The sequence below is a fragment of the Aphis gossypii genome, chromosome 2 (genome assembly GCF_020184175.1).
Source record: "Aphis gossypii isolate Hap1 chromosome 2, ASM2018417v2, whole genome shotgun sequence".
Classification (NCBI taxonomy): domain Eukaryota; kingdom Metazoa; phylum Arthropoda; class Insecta; order Hemiptera; family Aphididae; genus Aphis; species Aphis gossypii.
The window spans coordinates 34,375,506-34,400,527 of NC_065531.1; the positions used below are offsets into that span (position 1 = coordinate 34,375,506).

General features: G+C 32.0%; 1 protein-coding gene across 2 annotated transcripts in view; it reads right to left on the minus strand.

Moving 5' to 3' along the window:
* The window catches only part of LOC114131547 (uncharacterized), an 80,404-nt gene that overhangs the window by 13,300 nt on the left and 42,082 nt on the right, over window positions 1-25,022 (minus strand). Inside the window, exon 1 of one of the 2 annotated variants that reach the window (XM_050199966.1) lies at window positions 15,756-15,959. The exons of the other annotated variant lie outside the window; for it this stretch is intronic. Coding sequence (XP_050055923.1) covers window positions 15,756-15,798 — 43 coding nt within the window. The 5' untranslated portion in view covers window positions 15,799-15,959. Of the gene's footprint in view, window positions 1-15,755; window positions 15,960-25,022 lie in introns of those variants that run through there. 2 annotated transcript variants of the gene reach the window in all.

Here is a 25,022-nt window from a genome sequence, read left to right on the forward strand (position 1 = left end):
GGTTCGAGTTTGTATGTATATTGTGTACAAGCTACTTAAATATTTATGATGATATATTATTATACCTACACAGTACACAGTACACACATAACATTTCATCTTTGATGATGCCATACCGAATGTATCGAAGGTCATACATATACAACCACCGAGTCGAAGATTAAAAAAATAATATAGCAACAAATAAAGCAGAAACCATCCAGCGTTTCATAGAGAGATAGCGTTACGTCTCGACACATCCGGCATCTATAATGCACCTTCGTCTACGGTGGCATCCGCGAGCAGAGTCCCTTCCCCGGATTTTCCGCTAAAACGGAGATGACACTTTGGAAAAACTTTTCAAAACCAAAAGTTGACAGCCCGATAAACAATGCGGTGCTGGTGGCGGGTCTCGGCGGCAGAAGTATACCTATCGTACGTGTCTATCTGACTGGTTGGTGTTTATTATATGATATTATACATTACGCGGAGGTGTAAAGCGTTTTCCATTATTAGCCGGCTCGGTTTGCTCTCACCGACGGCGTCGACAATAATATAATAATAAGCTCTTATCGGAAGAAACTGAGCGCCGCGTTTGTACGTGTAACACAAATAACCGGATCGGCGGCGACGCACGGGCATCTCTCCACCCTTTTGTGGTACAAACGGAAATGAAAAACAGAACTAACCGGGCTCGACGGGAGACACGGAGTGGCACGCGGTTAGTGAAAGAGTGAAAAAAAATAATAATAATAATAATGCTATCCAAATGAAAGCAAGGGGAGCGGAAAAAACCTCGTTATCTGTTTTTAAGAAGAAATTTTTACCAGATTTAATAACTGTCGCGTGGCTTTGCTGCCGTGTGAAAAACGTTATCTCTCCAACGCGAAATATTGATTCGTTGAATGAAACGAATACAGGGCACAGAACAGTAGTTCTTTATGGGTGGTGAAAAAAAAAACAAACAATAATAAACGAGATACACCGTGTGTTCAGTTTTCGCCTGGTTGGTATTGTGTTAAATGCCACGAAGATTTGATACCGGAAACGCGCGAATCCGGCGCGTAATGTGGAATATACAAATGTTGTCAGGATGTGGTTGTTTTTTCTTTTTTTTTTTCGAAGGGGATGCTATTCGGTTACGAGGTTGTTTTTAGAAGAACACAATCAGTTCTTATTGTTAATATGAATATTTTTTTTTCAGAGTGGATCGATACTCTTTAAGTCAGTAAATATTTTTTTTCATTCCGTAAACATGTAACGTGTATACAGCCTCTATAATAATGTAAGTACGTATGCACAACTATAATGTTATTATTTTCAAAAAAAAAAATATTTTCATCAAATCTTGATACCACACTTTGAAATCCCACTGCGTTTATGTAGAAAAAATAAACACACTATTACTTATTTAAAATTTTAAATGCATAGATTTGTATAAGCTACATAATCGTATTATTTTATAATTATAGAATAGAGTTAACAGCATGGTGCAGAAACACTATGACATAGTACCACATAATTCTGTATTTCTCAGATTTAAACATTTATAAATAGTTATTTTATTTTTTTATTGATCACAAAAAATCATCTATCAGTTAAATTTAATTATGTGACAACGTTTATATAATCATTATAATACTAAATTTAATGTGGTCGTGAGAGAAGAAAAATATAATATTTTGAAAAAAAATAAAAATACTTTTACTTATATACCAATATAAATATAACTAATATTAAATCAGTAATTTTTTTGTGTAATATAATATTAGATTTTGTTGAATTATTAAGTGATTTTTAAAAATTATATGATTTTTTTTTATGCATCGGGTTTATCTAAATATCTATATTTCATGGTGTGTATCAGATTTAGTCTTATTGCTTTGAATAGCTTATTTTTAATTTTTCAATTCGAGTGATGTTATTTTTATGTTTAACACATACCGTGAGTAGTGACCTACTCAATGGTGAAGTATATTTGAAATCTATTATACATGAAAATTTGTACAATACGAACAAACTATATACAGTCTATAATGTATTTGATCGATAATAAAAAATCGTATGATAATGAGTAATAATTTAAATATTATTATTTAAGTGTTCAAAGTAATACTTGCTATTAATACAATTTAGAGACTCTAGTAAAATTGAATTGGATTTTCATTACGAAAACGCGACAGGTGAAATGTATAATAAAATTATATTTCAAAATATCTGATTATATATGTATATATATATTATTTACAATAAAATTAACATCGATCGTTAATTTTACATTTATAATAATTTGTTTTAATTCTTTACAATGCACATTCAATTTATTACAGAGTATCATCTATATTATAATAACAAAAATAACGAAATAATAAAGGTATTTTATATTTAAATCGCATAATAATTTATTACGTATAATTGAATATATTTTTATTAAAATATTGTAAAACAAAATTAAATGTTGACACTTAAGTCATAGGTAATGTTTAAAATATGATTAAGTCTGCGATTAATATATATTTATATACATTTTTTTTAATAATTTTAATTTTGACTTATACTATTCTTAATACACACGTATTTTATACTATCAACTTGGTAAAATTAACGAATAAATGAAGTGATTATTAAAAAAATTTAATTTATTTAAAACATTTTTGAATAGTTATAGTTTTAAATAATATTTACTTACAAAGCCTCTATAAAGTAGATATTCAAAAAAAAAAAAATAGTAATTATAGATTTAAGCTTGCACAAGTACTTCATATTATTATATCAAGGTTCAAAGTCTCTTTATTCAAATTAAGACAAATCGGATAAAAACTTATTTTTTTGTATTGAATGTTTCGGAATTATGGACGTTTGATTACAGATAAGTATAATACATATGCGATCAATGTTATTAAAAATAACTGTAATCAATAGTTTTATAAAATAACATAAAGTTGAGTAAGCTTAAATTTGAACTGATGTAATTCAAGATTTTACTGAATCGGATTGAAAATAGACATGTGTATAAAATATTACCGATATAATAGTATTATAGGATAAAATTATTCCACGCGATAATCATTACTCGTTTTGATAGATCACCAAACGAAGTAAAATCGTTTTGAGAAATGTAGTTATTAACTTTGTTTTGAAACGTATCTAAAAACGACGATGTAATATTATGATGCATTTTCAAAAAAAAAAAAAAAAATACGCATACGCATTGTACTGTTAATTCGTGTAGGTATAATACATACTTTGTTCGAGATTGATTTTAAAGCACTGTGCGTAAGCCGATCATCGGCGTTAAATCGTATTTATGGTTTCCTGAACTCAGAAAACATAGACGATGTTGTATATAATTATACAGGAAAACTGACAAGAAGACATGTGAAAAGCGTGACAGAAGAGAGAAAGAAAATGGCAAGGCGGCAATACCGGTGTTGGACGGAGAAACGAAAGGCGAAGAGGTTAGTGGCATCTTGAAATTATGCGATGAGATGGGTTCTTATTAAAACGTATACACCGTGGTTGAGTGAAGTAGAGAGGGACCGGTTAAAGCGGATACAAAGAGCTTAACTGGGGCCCGTTTACAGGAACGAGGTAAGAGAGAGAGGATATACTGCGAGAATGAGAGAGAGAGAGAGAGAGAGAGAGAGAGAGGGTGACATAGGGAGAGACAATGAGAGGGAGAGAAGAAAGACAAAGAGAAAGAGAGATAGGTCGCTAAGTACTCTGATCCTACCGATTCCGTTGATCCCGAACACACACACATGCACGGCCCAAGCCCGCGTGTGCCTATATATGTAAACCAAATTTTGCGATGAGCATTATCTCTTCGGTTAGTTATATTATAGAGTGACGAGAGCCGATGGTGCTGAGTATTAAAAATACGAGAAAAATATACCCAACAGGAGCGGAAAGGAGCGAACTGCGTAAGAGGGAAAAAAATGCACGATCCCGCAATGAAAAGAGATAAGTTGGAGAGATTAAACTCACACGCGCGTGTGTGAACAGACTCTAAGGATTATTGTCCATTCATATTGAGAGATGCTACGCAGTATACGAATACGATGTAGCGTAGGTAGGACGATTGGCGTGTGGGTCGTTGTGGTGAAGTGGTGGCGGATAGAATGTAGAATGAAGGGATCTCTAATAATTCTCTGTACCCCGTGGCCCCGGATGTTTAACACGTTCTCGCAAAATGTCTGTTGGGAGAGGGCGCATACAGAAAAGGTTGCTTTGTTAAAACAATTCCCCGTGTCCCACCACCGCCACCGCCACCACCACAACCACCACCAACCCCACCATAACCTAACCTAACCATCCTCCGGCCGTGGCACTGTTTGTAAGTTGCATTAGGTCGTGCCGTTAAACTCCAGGAAAACAGGGATTAAAGATCGGGGGGTGAAAAAAAAATAATCGCGGAAACCCTTTCACTTTAAATCCCGAGCAAGTCGTGTGCGGGGCGCGATACGAATAAGTTAATGCGCATCAAATATAATATATCTCTTTATAAGAATGTTGTACAATAATATTCAATATCATAAATGTATACGTTTATATTGTTTACGATATGATTATAACGATATTACGATGTTGCTGCGTCGAAGGGTCGTACTAATAATAATTAGATGATATTATGTGATTACTATATTGTTTATCAATAAAATCAAATAAAATTGATTAAAAAAAAAAACGATTCATTAATTTCAATCTTAATTATAAAACAATATATTATTATTATTATTCTATTACGCTGGTGTTAAGCGTTAGTCTTCGTTTAGGCTCATATCAACATTGGACCTATATAATATACTACATGAGTTATGTAACGAATCACGACCTGCATTAAGTTACAATTAATAACAGAGCGATACTATCCAAACTGTTTTACAACAGATTCCTTACTAAACTCCGTATTCTTACCCCTTTCTAATATTTTCAAACCCTACTTCAGAGTATCAAGACTAAAGCGGAATTAATACAGAGATATCGTGTAAATCGAGGGAAATATGAATTTAATTTTACAATTAATAAATGTCACTGAGTACCGACTAATCTGATTTTATCCTCGTAGTCCCTTCGTCCGGTTATATTAATATTGTAATATTCATATCGAATTAATAAAACAATAGGTAGAAAATAATATTGTAATTTCTAAAAGCTATAATATAAAAAATAGCTTTCTTACCAACCAATCTGTAAAAGGGTTATGAATATATATATATATATATATTACTGCACACTTAGTTAAAACCCTACAAAACGCTCAATGATTCAAAACCGTAATATTATTAAATTATTCGGATCAATTGGTATTTGACAATTATATTAAAATTCCAACTTAATCGTTTTTAAGACTTGATATTAATAATAAGAAATACAATGTAATCACTTGAAAAATATATATTTATTAATAAATACCAGTTAACCGTGCGAAATGTGATAATCTCAAACGTTAATATTGTAATTTATTGTAATTCCAATCCATTTTTATTGCGTTATGATATTATATACTCCGTTAGGTTTAATCGAGCTTAGTTTTGGAATGGCCAGTATGGAATTCATAATAAGTATAACACTTTAATATCGAATTACATTCCGGAATGAACTCTGAAAACACCCATTTCCCATCAACATTTTTGCATAATACTAGAAAAATTAATTTATATATTATAATATTAAGAATGGAATAATATGTTTCGCGTTATATATGTATTAATTGTTGTTCTCGATATGGCACGTATTTAGACAGTTCGTCAACACCACCGCAGCCTGGTCATGTGGGTCAACATATTTATTTTATATTGGTTTATATTCGATGGGAATCTTTACACATACAAACGTTTTAATTTTTATAATAATCGTAGTGAACAAATATTACCAGTTATCAAAAATTCGATTTGATAGACGATTATGACGTACACATAAATTGATAACAGTCATATATTATAATGTAGTAGCGGTTGTGGTATCAGCAGAAGGTTTAGTATCATGACGATAGAATATAATATTATGTTTTTAATTTATCAAATTATTTAGTTTTATTATTATGATTTAATTTATATTACTTATTTATTCTTTATGGTAGGTAAGCAATAATTTCAAAAAGTATGAATAAATTTATCCATGTTTGTTTGTATATCATATATATAGTTTAGATTGTTTTAGGTGGATTTTAAAATTTGTTAAGAGATTAATTTGAATGATTTTAATTTAAGCACTTGTTAACGTGTATTATTTTAGTTAGATCTCTTTTGAAAACCACAGACGATAATATTGTCTCGTCTTAAAATATTAAAATTCAAAAGCCTACTTAAGAATTACATAACTGAGGTAGGTAACTAAAATGTTTTGTCATCCGTGTTCTATATGCAAAGCTTTTTAAAGTTATTAAAATCAGTAGTAATAATAATTTGCTAAACAATTTTAATTTTATAAAAGCTACTATACTTCATACCTATACTGATTGGTGTGATAGATATTTTATTACCTACTTATGCATTTAGTTGTGACATATCATATGTTAGCTGTTAAGCTTTATTTGCTCACCTCAATACATCCTCGGTAGCTTATCGGCATTGTTGCTAACTTTATAAATATTTTTTATCAACAGTTTCAAGTGAGGTTTTCTATTATAATGGATATATTAGTAACAAGCAGTACGAAGAACAATTATCTATATTTCAATACACACAAATACTATTTCTTAATAATTGTTAACTTGCAAATTGAATTGATCGAAATAACTACTTATATCACACAACTTTGAAATATTATATCTATGTAATTTCAACATCACATTTATGAATAATATAATATGTATTACATCTCAACTCAAAACAAACATCGAGTGTTAAGATTAATATTATAAATTGTTAATTGATATTGCATTGCTGAATATTACCACGTTTCGTGTGTACAATATGATATAGCCATATAGGATGCACGGTTCTAAATTTAACGACAAAATTACAACAATTTTCAGATCGCACAAACGATAGTGATTTCGGTTGTGCGTGAGGAATTCGTCGTAAGTATACCAATATGATTCGGCACTATTATGCCTAATGTAAAAATAATGATATAGTTTATATGTAGAGTTAACATATACGTGGTGGCATTTACATACACGTTTCTCAATCCGGCGAGAAGGAAGACGTTACACCTGCAGCTGACGACGACCGTGATAACATTATTATCATTAAAATCATTATTATACGTGGCCGTCATCTGCCGCGGGACACTCTCCCACACAGGCGCGACGAAAGTGGAAGAAAACACAAAAACGAAATGTGCCGCCGAAAAAATCCACCGATGACACGCGCAGTTCCGCAATACGACTCGTCGGAATGACGGCGATACCCCCTCGCGCGGCCGCCGCTTTCCTACCGATCGGCGTCGGCGGCGTCGGCGTTTTCCGTGCCGTTTTCGTACCGGACATTTTCACGGTCACGAGACGCAGGAACGCCAAGGTGAGCGATTCGGCGTCGACCTTCCTACTTACTTGCCGCGTAAGTACACAGATATAACAATATTATAATATTATGTGTACTGCACGCGCATTCCTGGCCATCGCGTTCCGGATGGCCTGGAAAAACGACTAATAATTTACGCGTTTACCCGCAACACACTGTTGCAGTCTCATATATATATATATTTACGCATTATTATTTATTATTATTATTATTATTATTATTATTATAACACACTATTTTTACGATCGTAGTGATCGTACCCACGGCGGAGCGGTCGGGGAGCGGGTGCCCACGCGCATTCCTGGAAAATTGAAATAAACGCGTTATTTTTTTTTTCTCTCGATACGAATTCCGAATTATCCTCAGTCGTCGGCGGCGTTCCGATCTAATAGCCGTCTCGACGGCGGCGGCGGGTATTGTTCGACGAGATTTCGGCAGCGATTCTCCATAAAACACTTGTCATAATAATAATAGATAATATAGCTTCGCCGGTTAATCACGTAAACGCGTCGGGACCGACGTGGGTCTGGTATTATATAGGAATCGGTTTTCATTTAGTGGTTTTGATACGGCCAGTGTATATATAGGTACATGTCTTAATTATATTACTTTTTTTTTCGCACTCGCACCATAACACGACGCCGTCGCGCACGACGGTGATTAGCATTCCTGTGCAGGATTATTATCGTTTTAATTGTGTTCCGACTGCTATTAATATATACATATTGTAATGATATTAATATATTGTCTGCTGATGCTGCAACCGTGGTATAACTCGTTTCCGGTGTGGTATACCCTCTAGTCGACAATCAACCGCTACTAACCGCGTGTATTATGCGTACGTGTTGAAATGGAAAATACGAAGAAAGGTTTTAATTGAAGTTTTTTTGCCTTTTTTCCCCCATCGCCCAAATCTAACATTGCGAGACAGGCAATAAATATTACAATACTATAAACACCGAGAAATCATTAAACCACTCGATTTTTTTTTTATTATTATTATTATTGGTAGGTATTGTCGTCTTCATGTAAAATTATACTGAGTGCTCGTTTTTTATAATTCGCTGTAATTTTTTTACGAATATCTCAAGTGAAATATGATAATACTCTCGATAATTTTTAATAATTGAAAAACGTTTTTATACATCTTATTTAAACTATATCAACAATACCGTGGTGACACGTAATCAGATTTCATTATAGCGAATCGATTTTGAATTATTTTAATAAAACTCTGTGGTAAACCAAAAGTATTAAAAATGATTAATAAATTTATTATAATTTTCGGCAAACGTCTTAACATCGAATGATTTTAATAACATAATGAAAAATGCAATTTTGAATTTAATTGTATACGTTATTTTACGCTTCAGCAGTTTCAAGTTTATGTCAAAAGATTTTCCCCACTAATGAGTAATGGAAACCTATAATTCAACATTTTTTATTCAATTTTTTTTCTTATAATTTTTATAATTAAGTGTTTCAACATAACTACATAAGTATTAAAAATATTTAAAAATGACAAAAACAAATTTCCTTATGAATGTCACATTACCTGTAATGAGTTTACCACTCGATTTTAATGTTTTTATTAAATAGACATAACAATTGTATAATTATTAAATGTACTTTACTCTGGAAACAATGTGAAATATACTGACAAAGTGTTATCGGATTACGCACATATAAATATGTAGGTGTAATGAAGAAGAAACGGGACACATTTTATTATTATTTTTTTTTTGTGATATAATTTAATTTTTAAAATCTAAACCATAAGAGTTATTACTAATCTCATAATTTAGCTTTTGTATTAACATTATGAAATGTTGAGTAAATATTGTAAATACATTTTATTTTTTATTCTTCTTAATTTTTTTTATAATTAAAAATATAAAGGTACATAGAAAATAAAAATATACGCAGTAATTCTATTAAAACTATTTCTTCTGTAATTATTTACGAACAATATTTTTTCATCCGAGCATGTATTTCAGCCAAACGAATTTTTTTAACGGTAAGATGCACGCGACATTACAGTTAATTACATCATAATCTGACTGAGATTGCAACTGCGACCGCAGTGCTGTGCTGTTGATATAATTACCAACCACAGGGATTCTGCAGTGTAATTGGAAACTAGTGTCTGGATCGATATCGACGTAAATGTATACACAACCAAAGTCGATTAATATGATTTTCATAATATATTATACATAGTAGTGTGACTTCTGATGTGATCGGTACAGGTTGTGTGACTCGGGCACTTGGTACAATAGCAACATCACACGAACGATATCATTGCGACAAGGACTGTTCTGTAATACGACGAAGGAAATAATTTCTAATAATAAGGTAGTCGCTGTTATATGATATTGTGCAGAGAACAATTAAACGGCGTATACTGGCAAGCTGCAGTTTATTAACGATCTTTCCATCCCCCCTCCTATCCCACACCCGGCCGACTGTACAATGTACATATAATAGTAGAAATCACCTATAGACCGTTTGTCCGGCAAAATCCCATTTAATCCAGATCGGCCGGCCTTTGCTAAATCCGATAAAGGCTATTGAAATTAAAACGCAACTGACAACTTATATACACACACACAGACACACACACACTCACAACAGCATCCGCAAGCATCTACCGGGTCCCGAGTCTGATCTTATACCGATTTCCGCCACCGAGAGTGGGTTCGCCCCTCTCTACCTTGCATCGATGCTGCAAAGGCCGTCTTAGTTTATTTATTTTTACTGCCGACCCTCCACATCACCAGTAATATTCAGTATACACACGCGTGTGTATGTATATATATGTAACATCGCATGCGCACCACACGTTGGCCTTTTCCCTTCTCTCTAAAAGGTTTTCGCGAAGGCGATTATTACGTATGCAACAGTATTTGTATTGTATAATCTCGTTAGCAGAGGTTTGGGTATATATAGGCTCTTCGTCCTGGTGAAATCCTTTTACTCAGATCGGCTCTTTGCCGAGTATAGTCACTGTGTGTGTGTATGTATAACGAGAATTGCAAGCGCTACACTGAGAGAGAGACGCTCAAACACACTGCTTGTCTTTCGGTATACGTATACACACGGTGACGTTTCTACGGTTTTATATTCGGTTAATGTTGCTCTGCGTCTGTTTTTGTTTTCTGGAAATCCATAATCCTTTGATGACACTCCATTTGCATGCAACCACAGCGAACGGCTGAGCTTTGCCCCGCGCCTAAACGGATTTCGGTAATATTTTATTTTAGTTTTTTTTTCTCTCTCTGTCGCTCCCTTTCTATCCTTTTTCTTCGATTGCTTACCCCTCTTGCGTTGTCCTTCGCTCTCAATCAAAAGCTTTCAACGTCGTCCTGTGTTTTTCTCTATCTCTCACCCGCCACAATAAGTATGTCCAAAAAAGACAAAGGATTATAATACACAGTTTTTGGAATTCGTTACATCAAATATACATAGATGACTATCTTCAGTATCTACTCAACAGCTGTAGGGATTACCCGAATGATACATTTTAAATCAGAAATGTTTTTTCATTAAACTATCTAACAAAACTGCAGTATCACATAGGTTTTAACCGGAATCTGTGAAATATATTAACCTTTGAACGTACTATAGTCATAGTATAATTTAATGCATGCACGCAAATATCTATACAGCACCACGATAATCAAAATACAGTGATTTTTTTATAATATATATATACTTATTAAGTTTAATCTTTTTACAGAATCAGTTTAAAATAAAAAAAAAAATTGGTTAGTACCTAAATATTTTTCGAATTTATCAAGTACCTAGTATAGTTTAAGTTGAAACACAATTGCTATTAGTAAAATTTATCAACACCAATTTATTGATGTTATACAACGTTGTGATTATATCATAAAAATCAAATATTTTAAAACATAAATTAAATAAAAAATTTAAAAAAAAATAATTTTTCTTATTACAAGTTTAATTTGTAAGACAAATCTAAAAATGAAAACAATAATTTTGTATTAAATTTCATAATATTGTCATAGAATCCTGAATCTCGTAAGTACATTTTAAACTGACAATATTAAAATCTCAAAAGACACAAACAAAATATTGCAACTTGTAAGACTAAACTATAAAGGTTCCATAAGTCAATTTCCCATTGATTAACAGGTTAAAATATTTTTTAATTTTACTTTTCAAAAAAATCAAATTATTGCATTGTATATAATAACAATTATGTATTTTTATATTATTTACATAAATATTTTTGTATGTTATTTGTAACAACATCGACTGGAATATTGAAAAGTATATAGAAATATGTTTTTTATACATAATATATTGGAATAAGTATATTTTCTTCAAATGCTTCATATATGTATTATGAGACGTCGTCCGTCAGATAGAAATCAATTTTGTATACCAATTCCGCATATTCTTTATTTCCTTCTCGTTGTCTCCGTAAAACAATATGTAGGGGTTAGCGTTTGTCAAACGAGCTAGGTCTTATATAATATGGAACGATAGTGTGGCAGCAAGGGAGAAATTTCCAGAAAAGTAAAGGGGAGTGGGGCAAGTCAAAGGGATAATATTCTCCCGTGGGGAAACGTTCGGCGGACCCGTAAGACCTCTCTTCTCGGGGGTAGGATGAGCTTAATCCCTTCGGTCAGCAAGACCACATCTATTTAAGCTACACCGAGGCACGGCTTTCAGGCTTTCCCCGAGCATTTAGCTTTATCCGGCTTTTGGGGCTTTTAATATCGTCCGTCCTTTTGTTCGAGTCGAGTAATACTTTTCCGTGTACACAGACTATTCTCTAGTTTTTATGACGGTTGGTTAAACATATTAAAATATATATATATATATATCTGAGTGACAGGTACATCGTACATATAGTATTGTGTATAAATAGTATACGAATTCGGTATCTTAATTTCACGTATTTTATGCAATTAACATAAATCTTGTATATAAAATATATGATATATTTTTCACAATTTCTATCTCAGAACAATATAATACGCACGACTTTCGCATATAGAACAGCAAAATAAATTTTTAACATCGTGATATTATATTGGTATTATATTTATTTATATAGGATTTTTATTTATCATTCCATTATAATATGATCTAATATTAAAACAACGACCGTCGCGTAATCCGGGATAATCAGATAAACGGATTTCCGGATAATTAATTATTTTTTTCTCAATAACATTATTCCCTATATAATTATATAATATAATATAGAATGTTTTGCATCTAGTATTCATACATAATACCTATCATTTAATTCATTGTTATACGTAAATGTACGTACAAAATCACCTAGACATATGATTGTACTTATTATGTTATACTTTCTACATGGATACAATAATGTTACAATAAAGACTATATCTTATATATATATATATATTTGACAGTTAGTTATCTTTTTTGAAGTCTTATGTTATAAGCAATTATAATCGAACAATAATCATAATATGTCACATAGATATAAATTTATAATTTTCGGAAATATTTTTTAGCGTGAAATTGTTGTGAACGATCTGACGTCTGTATGAAAATAACTCCCGTATTCATTCGTTGCCAAAATAGAAGCCATAGCGCAAGTGTCCTAGCAGGAATTATTGAACGGAATACGCGATTGCGAAAAAAATGTTCATAGGATTTGGATAAAACCCAATTCATCATCATAACGATTTATTTTTGAAATTATGAATATAATAAAAATTATGTTATGCATGAAATTGTAATCAGTCATCCGTTCGATAAAAGATTTATTCAAATAGAATAAGAAACAGGTTAACTCCAATATTCTTTACCAAAAATGCAGAATTAATTTGCCATAATATGTTGGACGAGTAACAATTAGTTTCGGGTCTATATCGGTTAAACGATGGTCAGAAAAATTATTCAAAATTATTAAGTTTGTCAAGATCGTCATACCCTTGAATCATTAATATCGTTATGTAATATTTTGATCTACAGGAAGCTGAATAATTATAAATATATTAATTACTTGTAACTAGACAAGTTGCACATATTGTTATATGCGTAAAATGCACATAAATGTACGCGTGCACGACAGTTAAACTTGGAGAGGTTCCAAATCGATAGCGCAAAACCGTGTATCGTATTACTACATGAATTTTATTTCAAATTCACCATTTTACATAATAATAATAATAATACACAGAAAACACATATTTATGTAGTTACCAAAAATACTCGCTATATTATACACGGAATAATACATATTATCATACACATTATACGTGTATTGTAAACTAAATATACCTATGGTCTACACGTAAAATAAGCAATGATTAAATAATAGTGAAAAAAAATCCGTTTGCAAATCGTCGTTTTGTTTTCCCTGTTTTTTTTTTTTTATTATTATTATTATCAAACTATACATGTACGGATATTCGGCACAGTATTAAATGATTATAAAATAATAATATACGATTTTATTATGTGGGTTGTGGCTAAAGCTTTGCGTGTTATCTACTTCCTACCGACTATATTATACAACCTATGCAGATAATCCTATATTGCGTAGTTATGGTAAAAACGAGACATTTTAATGTATAACGTTTTATTATATTATCGAATCAGTTTTATTACCTAATTACCTATTAAAACGAACACGGGATCAAAAGATTCTGACGGACTACATTCAGTATTTCAGTTTTATTTAAGTTCATCAAATAAGACCGATAAACTTATTAATATCGTTATAAATATTGCTAAAAAACCACGTGATGGATAAAGGTAAAAAAAATGTGAATTTGAATAGACGACTGTATATTATGGTATACAGGTTGATTGATCTATCATGCACAACCCCCTTTAAGTAATTTATTTATTCAATTTCGTGTTAAAAAAAAAAAAAATTAAAAATGTATATCTAATATTTACTTATATACATTCCATGTATTTTAATACTTGGATATTACTAAATATTTTAATCAGATAGCCTTTAGTTAATTTTAATGCATCAAGCTGAAATTATTCAAACAAGTAATTTCTATGATTTTAAACTTTAAGTACCTACTAAATACTAAAAGATACTAAAGATAATAATTCTCATTTCTAATACAACATTTCCTCACTAATCCGAACGGGTTTGAGGAAAGAGGTTGTTATTAAAATTACCTATATATTTATTAAGACCAATTTTCAAGCAACTAAAACTTAAAAATTAATTTTTAAATTTATTATAATAATTAAATTTAGTGTGACACAATTAATAAACGTATTCGACGCATGAAATTATATCCAAGTGATGTACATGTACGATGTATTGCAGTGGTTATTTTAATGATTATCATTGTGAAGGTCTAGTCGGTCTACGGGAAAATACGTCTCTACATAATATTATAGTAGTGTGATAATTCTCAAGTCCGTTCGAATTACCACGTCTTTCGGATTAGCCCGTGATCGGATTAATGATACCTTATACTGTAATGGATTTAGGTAAAATACAAAATATATCTAATATTTAATCTGGGTATTACTTATTGTACAGTTTTTACAATTTATTTATGTATATTTATGTAATAATATTATTATATTAATATATTAATATTATAATTATTATAATTTTAAAGCCATTAGATTCTCTATACCATAAAAACTATATATTGTTATCGTAGACTATTAGATTAAAACATAATAACAAATTAAATAACTTAAAGAACAAGAGTTTAAATTTTAGTTTACATACCTATCTAGTACATAATCTGTACATAATATTACATATATATATACATATATATTAATTAATTAATTACTTAAAAAGAAAAATCGACGTTTATGTTTGTATCATTCAAATATATACTTAAATGAAATGCAAATTCTGTGTAATTGAAAATAGTATTTTTTTAAATGTTTAAGTATTTAAAAATTCAAAAGTCTATAAGTCAAAATTAAATGAATTTGATATGTATTAAAGAAAAATATGGTCACTGTGAGTGACTAGTGAACCGCCCTATATGGCGATCGCGATATATAATATATTATAAATTTCATATTGAAGTTGTATGACGGATACGGCGGCGAAGGAGTTTTGTTAATCAGCGAAAACGCATCTTCGTTGCACACTTGTTGCCGCTGGAAAGTTCAATACACGCGTATACGTACCTATATCTATAATACTACAATATTTGTGTTCTGACAATATTACAATTAGGAATTTATGCACAAAGTTATGTACATAAAATCGCTATATATTTCTTTGGAGTCACATAGAGAATAAAATCCAAAAAAAAATACATATTATTTTAAAACGAAACGTGCCGATCTTACCGGCGAGTTCCTCAGGCTGTGACGTCAGCGATTCTTGCAGCATTTCGTTCGGGTTCCTTAAGGGTGATCAGACGCACGTGTTCGTATTCAATATCGGTATTAAATGTATAGTTTTGATGTACTCGAATCGACGACGTTCAAAACACCGCACGACAACGACGACGGTACACCACGCGGGCCGTTTGACCGACTGAGACTAAAGCACGACCGCGTTCACATACACTCGTACACACAAACACACACTCACACACACACACGAGCGCGGTGAGAGTCGAAAAACCCGTCCGGCAACGGCGGATGAGGATTGTCGACGACGGGGACGCGGAGAGTCGACGGCGGCGGCGGTGGTGACGGTGGCGAGAGGATACCAGAGGGATTATCGTGTGCCGTTCGGGGTGAAACTTTGTGTGCCACTGCAAACGGACGGTGACGTGGGGGTGCAGGCCGGGGGTGAGATTAGCCGGGAATATAGCAACGACCGTACCCCACACCGCTGCCGCCACTGGCGCGCCCTTAATCCGGATTACGGAGACAGCGGCGGCGGCGGCGGCATCCCCTCCCCCCTTCTGTCCTCCGACCGGCACCACCTCAGTGCTGCCGCTAACGGGACGACCGAAACCGAAACGTACAACTGTGCCGCCGTACACGATAATTTATTGTGTCATTATTATTATTATTATTATTGTTATTATCCATAACGTTGTACGATATTAGTATTCGTAAGATATGTGATCATACCAAAGTCCGTGGAAAAATTCATTTGTATCTCGTTTATAGAACTCTGCGAGTCTCTATATATAGGCCGAGTGTATTATATATATATTGAAGCGTAATATCAGTTTACGTCGTCTTGAAGTGGTGTTTAGAAGAGATCGGACGTTTACCGCGTATAAAGTAAGAGGAGGGTTACCGAATGTCTACAACCGTTGACATTCAATATATATACATTGTAGTCCGTCCGGTGTCTTCGAATTTATCGTCGTCGAACCGAAATGAATTCCTATATATAATAATACAGAAAAAAAAAAGGACAGACCCAATAATCGTATAATTCAGCATCGTGTGTATTCAACTCATAACATACAATATCTTTCGACCACTATATATACACACGAATAATATAATACCATATTATGTGTATAGTCGACGTATGGGTTTGTTATGAATCTAAGCGCACATGAGTATCATCAGTCACTATATATTGACTCTATTCGACAGACAATGACAACAATATGCAATAAAATTACATTACGGTGACAGGTGGGCAGGTGCACGAGTCCGTTATTGGAACGTTCGAACCCTTTTTCTTTTCTTATATTTCTGTAACACTGAGAAAGGACCGGGTACAAAACATAAAAGCGCTGTTTGTAAATCATTACATCGGGTATGTATTTCGGCACATTCCGTTGAAAAGACTGTATTTTATACTTCGTTGAGTATAGACGGTTCCTATAGAATTATGAAAATTTATCACCCCGTCGCCGTCATCGTCATCGCTGCACGTGCGTTTGCGTGAACTCGAACCATGAAATTATTTTCTGACATGACCAAGCAGTACCTAACCTATACTCATCAAAAGTGAATTTTTTCGAAGCATAAAATACGAGCATTGTTCTTCTATGCGCTTATATACTTACGTAATATGTGCCCGTTCTTCTTCACGCTATTCCGTTTAAAGCTAGTCGACGAGTCATTAACACGTATTATGTCAAACAGACAGTTCTCGCTAATAGAACGGTTAGGTATTCTAATAAATTAAAAAAAATCGATTGTATTTTTACGTGAACTACACATGTTTTTTTTTTTATTATTCCGACGATTAGTTTTTAAACCAACACGCAGAGACGGCCAATATATTGTGTAAATATTAAAATTTAAATATTATAATAGCATACGACCGTTGACGATTTTCTGCCAAATGTATATATATGTGTATATTAAAATTAAATTAATGACTCAATATCTCGACGAAAACTGCAAAAACTTCTTGTACCGACTGCCAACAATCACAGCAGATTAAAATAATATATTATTACAATATTACCATAATAATTGAAGGTAGATATATTTTAATATGACTGCATCTTACTTAATTTCATATGATTCGATAATTCGTTCGTAATTATATGCACAATCAGTAATAATTGTAAATGTACTATCTCGATCGTCAGGACACGTTTTTCAGTGGTTTCCGTCCGTTATACGACAGTTTTAAGCATTCGTGTAAATTTTTTTTCGCACGGCTAATATATTTTTTTTGCGGGGTCACGCCAATAAAAAGGGTGGTATTTCTATCAAGAACGACGACTACCAACAAGCACTATTATCGCTTATTATTACATTATAACGCGTCGCGACATTATAAGTGTATAATATAATATAGTTGCGGGAGGCGGTCGTGAAAAAATAACAAAACCCATCGTCGACTAATCCGACGTGGCTTATTTGTATATTTTTTTTTCTCGTTCGCACGCCATAATGCAATATATTATTATTATAAATTATAATGTTGTTGTACTCTGCAACGTTATTCGCGGACAATTGCAGTTCGCTACGGTCGAACACGAAATTATTATTGTACATATAATATTATGATATCCACGCGTATCCGTTTGCGCTCTATTCGCGGCTTGTCGTTCCGCCGTTTCTTTGTATTGCGATTTATATATTTTTAATACATAGGTACGCATCACGCAGCGTGTTAAATATGGCAAAAGTAAGTACCTCCTCTTGACAACGACGAAAAAATGGAGTGAAATTGGCAAGCGCCATCAGTGTTTTCTCGATTTTCCCGACCGTCGGATAACGTCTGTCACGGAATATCGTATATAGCTGCTGATCTGACGAATTCTTGACCCCGCGGCTACGAAGTAAATCTTTATTTTTCTTTTAAGATGTGAGAACATTATTATTTTACGAGGATCCGGAAAATAGAAGAAAAAAAAATCACCTAATGAAAAACACGAATAATATTTAATACGCACGCAAGCTAATGATTCAAACAATAGGAACCGATTCACTACCTAACGGTGATTCTTTTTTTTTTCTGTTTTACTCGAATACCATAAAAACGATTGTCGATAATTTAGAAATCCGGAAAATCAAGCTCAAACGTGTATATAGGAAAAACTGTAAAAATAATCGACGCAATAACCGTACCAACGGCAGCTGCCATACAACACATGGTATTATTACATTATCAATCCTTATAACAACAAATCAACCCGGACAATAAGCATTAATCGTAATTATATATAGATTCCATCCTTTAAAACTATTGAAACCACAATGTGGAAAAATGAGTAGGATGATATTCTATGGGATTTAAATTTAAAGCTCATATCGCTTGAAAAATAAATCATTACATACAAACAATGAGTAGTAGGTATTTATTAAATGCACTTCACAATGCATTCGATTTTTTTTTATTTACTAAATAACAATAACGCATACAAGTAAAAAACACACATTTTAAGAACACTTAACAATATTGTATGCACTATTATTGAAACGAGTATTATTAAATTGTAGTATGGTTATCGTAATAATATAATACGTTTTCAATACTTTTTTGCATTGTAAGAAGAATGGCGATTTTTAAAGAATCGATCGATATTTTTAATTTTATATAGGTATTAGATATATACACAACGATTATGTCTTGACTAATATATTATATGATACTAACGTGTTAAGTTGTATAAAAATAAGATAGTTGCGTGAAAATACAATGACGACGTATAAGCAGAATTTGTATTTATTATTTTTTTTTTTTTTTTAGTGCAGAGGATCGTAATGTGGAGTAAGAAGTATCACAACAATGGTTGTATACTTGTATGGAACTATTATAATATGCTAGGACAATGGGTATACTATACTTAAATTACTTAGAATATATATTATGATAAAAATCCGGCTTGTTTGGAAATCGGATTAACTTGGAAACCAAAATAATTCGCCAAAGAAATAAATCTGGATTAAGACCTGGCGTATATATATATTATGAGCTACCAGATTATAATAATAGTCTGATAAAATGATTCTGGGTTAGTATACTACTATTTGGATTACGCCTACTTAGTATGCATTCAATATAATATTGTTTTATTTATATATATATGTATATGAGTATTGAGTACAGTACGTATATCCGAATCTTCGAGTCGACAACCTGCAGGCGGAGGTTCTTTAAAATCGCCCCGTCCGGCTGCCACTGAACGTAACTCGGCGTTTAATTTATGCAGCACATACTAATCCGTCGTTTAGGGAACTCGATATAATAATATGGTTTAGTGATATAACAGTGTTTAAATGCGAATATCGTATACACTGTAAGCATAATGATTTATTTTTAAAAAAATGTACTCACTGATTTCACACACACGAGTTGTCTACAGATTAATACGCAAACAAAACTCAGAACGACGCCTCCGCGATCCAAATTTAAAACGCAGCAATCGAGAAAATGTGTTTTTAAATGAGCGTAGATCTGTATACTTACGTGTAATGTGTATACTTTGAGCGTTGTGCGTATATTATACTGCAAACGACTATCGTTAGTCCTCATGACGTCGTCGGGTGTTTTAGGTGATATATTTTTAGAGTTGTTTTTTATTTTTTTTTACTATCGTCATTATTTTTTACTTTAATTTCAGTGCCGAACACATAGACTGACGAAATGTACTGCACGGGGAGCAAAACCAGCCACGTGCTGGCTGTTCTTGCACCGGTGAACAGAGATTATCGTCGCCGGATTACTCGACCGACTCTCAGGCATTTCGGTCGGTCGAGCACACTAGTCCGTGAGCTGTATCGTAATCCTTATACCGGTCACACACACTCACACACACAGATATTATCGCATAAACATATATATACGTATAAATACATCGCGTGCGTATAATATACATGTGTGTGTGTGTGTGTGTAGTCTTTTGTTCTAAACCGTCAGCAGCAGCAGTAGTAGTAGTGGTAGTCTTAAGTGTGCGTGTGCGAGCGAAAGAGGGGTAAAGTGCGGCCGAAGGGATTTAAGCCGTTATCCCTAGCGTTCATTAGTGCAGGATTACCGGGTCACCCGGGCAAATACCCCGACGGGCGAGGGCTATTAGGAAACGGATCCGGCAAATCCGGATTACCTCAAGGGCGCTATGGTGTGGAAACGGTGGCGGTGGTGGTGGTGGCGGCATAGCTGGGTATACGCTAACGTACGAATGTATATATGTGAGCGATTTTGGACTGGTGTGTGTGTGCGTGTTCGCGCGAGTGCGGAGAAGAACGGGTGAGCGAGCGCAAAGTCTCGTTAAATCGCGTGTCCACCGCCGCCGTCGTGATGATTTTTCTTTCCTCGGTGTCCCGCCGTTTGTATCCTTCCGCCACGTCCACCGCTCACGTCGCCGTCACCAGCAACATCGCCAACGCAAACTCATATCAGCTGTTCGCTTACACTTATACACTGCGCCAATTACACATTCGAAGACCCAATTCTACCTATATATATATATATACTCGAATAAATATATATATATATATATGTGAAAACTCAAAAAGTCCCTGAGGTATTGGACGTAATCGCGTGTATCTATATACATCGGTTTGAACTATTTCGCTATTCCGCAGAGAACTTCAAAGCGATTGGTTAGGGTCGTCCGATTTCTATAGAAGATAACAATAATTTTGAAATTTCAGTATGCTGCGCATAACATAGAGAAATCTACACTCGTCTAACGGTTTTAATTTGATGTTTTATTATTATTGTTATTATTACTATTATTATTATTCTGATTTCTGAGAATTATTTGAATGAATACTGCCTTTAACTGTGACAATGATCTCAATGGGCTACTGGATACCTATAGATATATAAGTCCAATACACAGACAATAAAGTATGAATTAAAATAATCGTAGCTGCGTTATTTATGAGTATAATAGTGCTTTACTTTACCGGGCATTTTCTCAAAATCAATTAACCATACATAATAATATAATATTTCCTGCGTGTAATACGTTTGTTCGAAACGTACAAAATTATGGTTATCGATTTATCAAAGTGATTATTTGACATAAATTATAGAATATTGTAATAAATTTGATAGTTACAATTGTTTATCTATAAACATGTAAAATTAATATGTTAATAACTGTTATTCTAATAATGTAGTATAGTAAGTATCTAGCTCTTTCATTTTTACCGTTTCCATTACTTGAGTTAAATTACCATACAGTTGTAATTACTAATATTCAGGATAATTTAGTAAGAAATGTATCTTTTAAGTTTATACTTTATACTTGAATCTTTTAAATATAATTTATTATTAAATAATTTATTGATATTGAATATTGCGTTTTTAATTTTTTAGTCTTGGGTTTTCACTCCTAAAATTGGTTTTAAAACGTATATTTATATGGTTACATAAATGTAACTTAATATAATATTTTAACACCTAACTGAAACGATATTACAAAAATGACAGATATGATTTTGTAATGATATACATTACGCATTTGAGATAAAACAAAATAATTACAAGTTATGAACTCTGTGAAATTCAAATGTTTTTTTTTGTTATTTTAGGTTTTTGTGAACATACTCTCTCACATTTCTAATTCTTCACATTATCCTTTTCTAACTGTTGATTTTTATTTACAATTCGAACTCCTATTAAGTGATTCCATACTACGATTTGCTACATCATAATGTCTTGTTTTTTAATTCTAATTACAATATGTAATATATAACAATAAAATATACATGATATATTAGTATATCTACCAAATTAAATACATTACAAAATCAATAACAATATTATGTAGTTGTATAAAACTGTCTTTAAATAGTTAACGTTTATTACCTTGATACCATAAATATTATAATGTATATTTAAAAAAAAAATACGCAATAATATAAACATTATACCAACATTTTGCTACAGACTTACATTTAAATATTGATAAATAATTAATTGCCAATTCGAAATTCGATATTTATAAAATTGTTTATAGTTTTGACTTTAATTTTTACAATTTTCTGATTAAAATATATAATTTAAAATGTTTTTATTTGTCGATCAACAAAGCATAAAATTGAAAAATAATAAATACAAACCTTTTCTTTTTTGTTTTCTCAAAAATATTGTTTTAAATTTAAATTTAAAATTTAATTATGTAAAAAAAGATATTTAAAAATTGTATATGCTTTTTTGAGATTATTGTGTTGACTGTTATCCCAAAAATTATCCATTTTATTTCAGACACTGGATAGACAAATTGTCTAAGTATAAACTTATTCCCACGGTCTAAAGGTTTTATTTAACGATACAGATTATTATACTTCACATGACACACTTTTTCAATAATATATTTATAGTAATATTATGTTCAGTATTCTTTTTTCTCGTATTAATAAGCGTGATAATGTGCATCGTGACCATCTGTGAGGTCATATGAAGTTTAAATCGTTTAAATAGGTTTAAAAAAGGGTAGTTGGATCACTACCCTTTTTTGAAAAATATTGAAACGATTTAAATCAGGATGACCTAAAATTGAGGAGACAATATGAATTTTGTATGTTCAGTGTTAGTTATAATGATAGTTGTTATGTTATATAAGCAGTCAAAAGGCGATAAATTGTATTGATGTCAAATTTGACGTTATTCACAATGTTATACTTATATAATATATTTTGTTTCGTTTAAAAGACGTTGAATAAATCAAGATTTTTCAAAAACGTATTATAATTTGTTTAACAGTTATACCATAATAGCGCCTGTAATACTCTCAAGTCTCAACAGTGAAATATTTGGGAAAATCTAGAAAATGACATAATGTTATAAAAAATTATGTTAAACTGTGAATGTGAAGATGTATAACTAAAAGGTATATTAATCTATATTTTTCATACTTTACCTAAACTAAATTAACTTACCTTAGTCATTTAATGCTTTTTTAAGTAATTTTTAATTTCTCTGCAAATAATGATTAATACTAGTAGTAGGTAAATTTCTATAGCTCTATCATCTATATAAAAACTTGATTTTTTTTTTTAGACGGTGAAATTTGTAAATAACTTTTTACAATAATCATAATCAATATTTAAGGTAATTTATAAAATTAATTAAATTAAATTATTTGATAAAGGTAGGAGACTTGTTTGAAGGAGCTATTCATTGACAGGTGGATGAAATTTCTTGACGTATTGCTAGAGTTAGACGAAATTAATAAAAAGATAGAACTTAATATTAGGTTATAAATTGATATTTTTAGTTTTTTTTTTTTTTTAATGAGATTTGATAATAGTGGTATTAAGTGAGCTAGGTTGTAGCTTAAGCTTAAAAAAAATTTGTATAAATAAAATCATTTTTAAATAAAAAAAAAAAATGATAACTATTATATGCATTTTGAAATTTGAGTTTGAATTAAAATAAAATTAAACTTAAAATAATAACTGGTTTATTCTTTTTGTCATAAAAATAAAATATGCATCATCATATTTTTTTTAAACGTTCGGGCGATTTGGTTCGATTTCATTCACTCCGCATTAAGCACTCGTCGACATGGAGATATATTTGAACCAAAATGCGCGTTCGATGTGCATAATTATATTATTTATAATTTATGTAGGTACCTGGTGGTCAGTACGTTTGATATTAATTCAGTACACAATCACATAATACGATAGTATATAGTACCAGGGATTCAAATATATTAACTCATCTGCCTAGTGGCCACCACGACGGATACGTATAATAATCTGCTTGCAGGGTTACAGGAATAATATTGTTTTATATCGATCATATCAATTATTCACCGTGCGTGATGTGAGGGAATGAGACGACGGGTCGCATTCGTTTAATATTATGTAATCGCATCTATAGTCGATAATATTAATAATAATCGGAAATAAAATAAATTAAGATTAATTTCGTCTGACATGGCATTTTTTTTTTTTTTAAACATAAAAAATACACATGTATATTTACTATAATATACAATATTATAATATTGTCCGGACGCTCAGCAGTCACGATATCCAGATGATGGCACATTATAAGTACCTATAGATATTATATTACACGCGTCTACTATACGATCGGCGGCCGATCTGATTGTTGAACTTGGGTGTCTACGAGTACACGAAATACAAAACACAACACACACTACTTGTAGACGGCGAAACAGTACCTATATACATATTGTATTATAAATTATGTAGTGCGCCCGACGCAGATAATCACATTAAAGTTAATAAGGCGCGCGTTACGGGCACTTC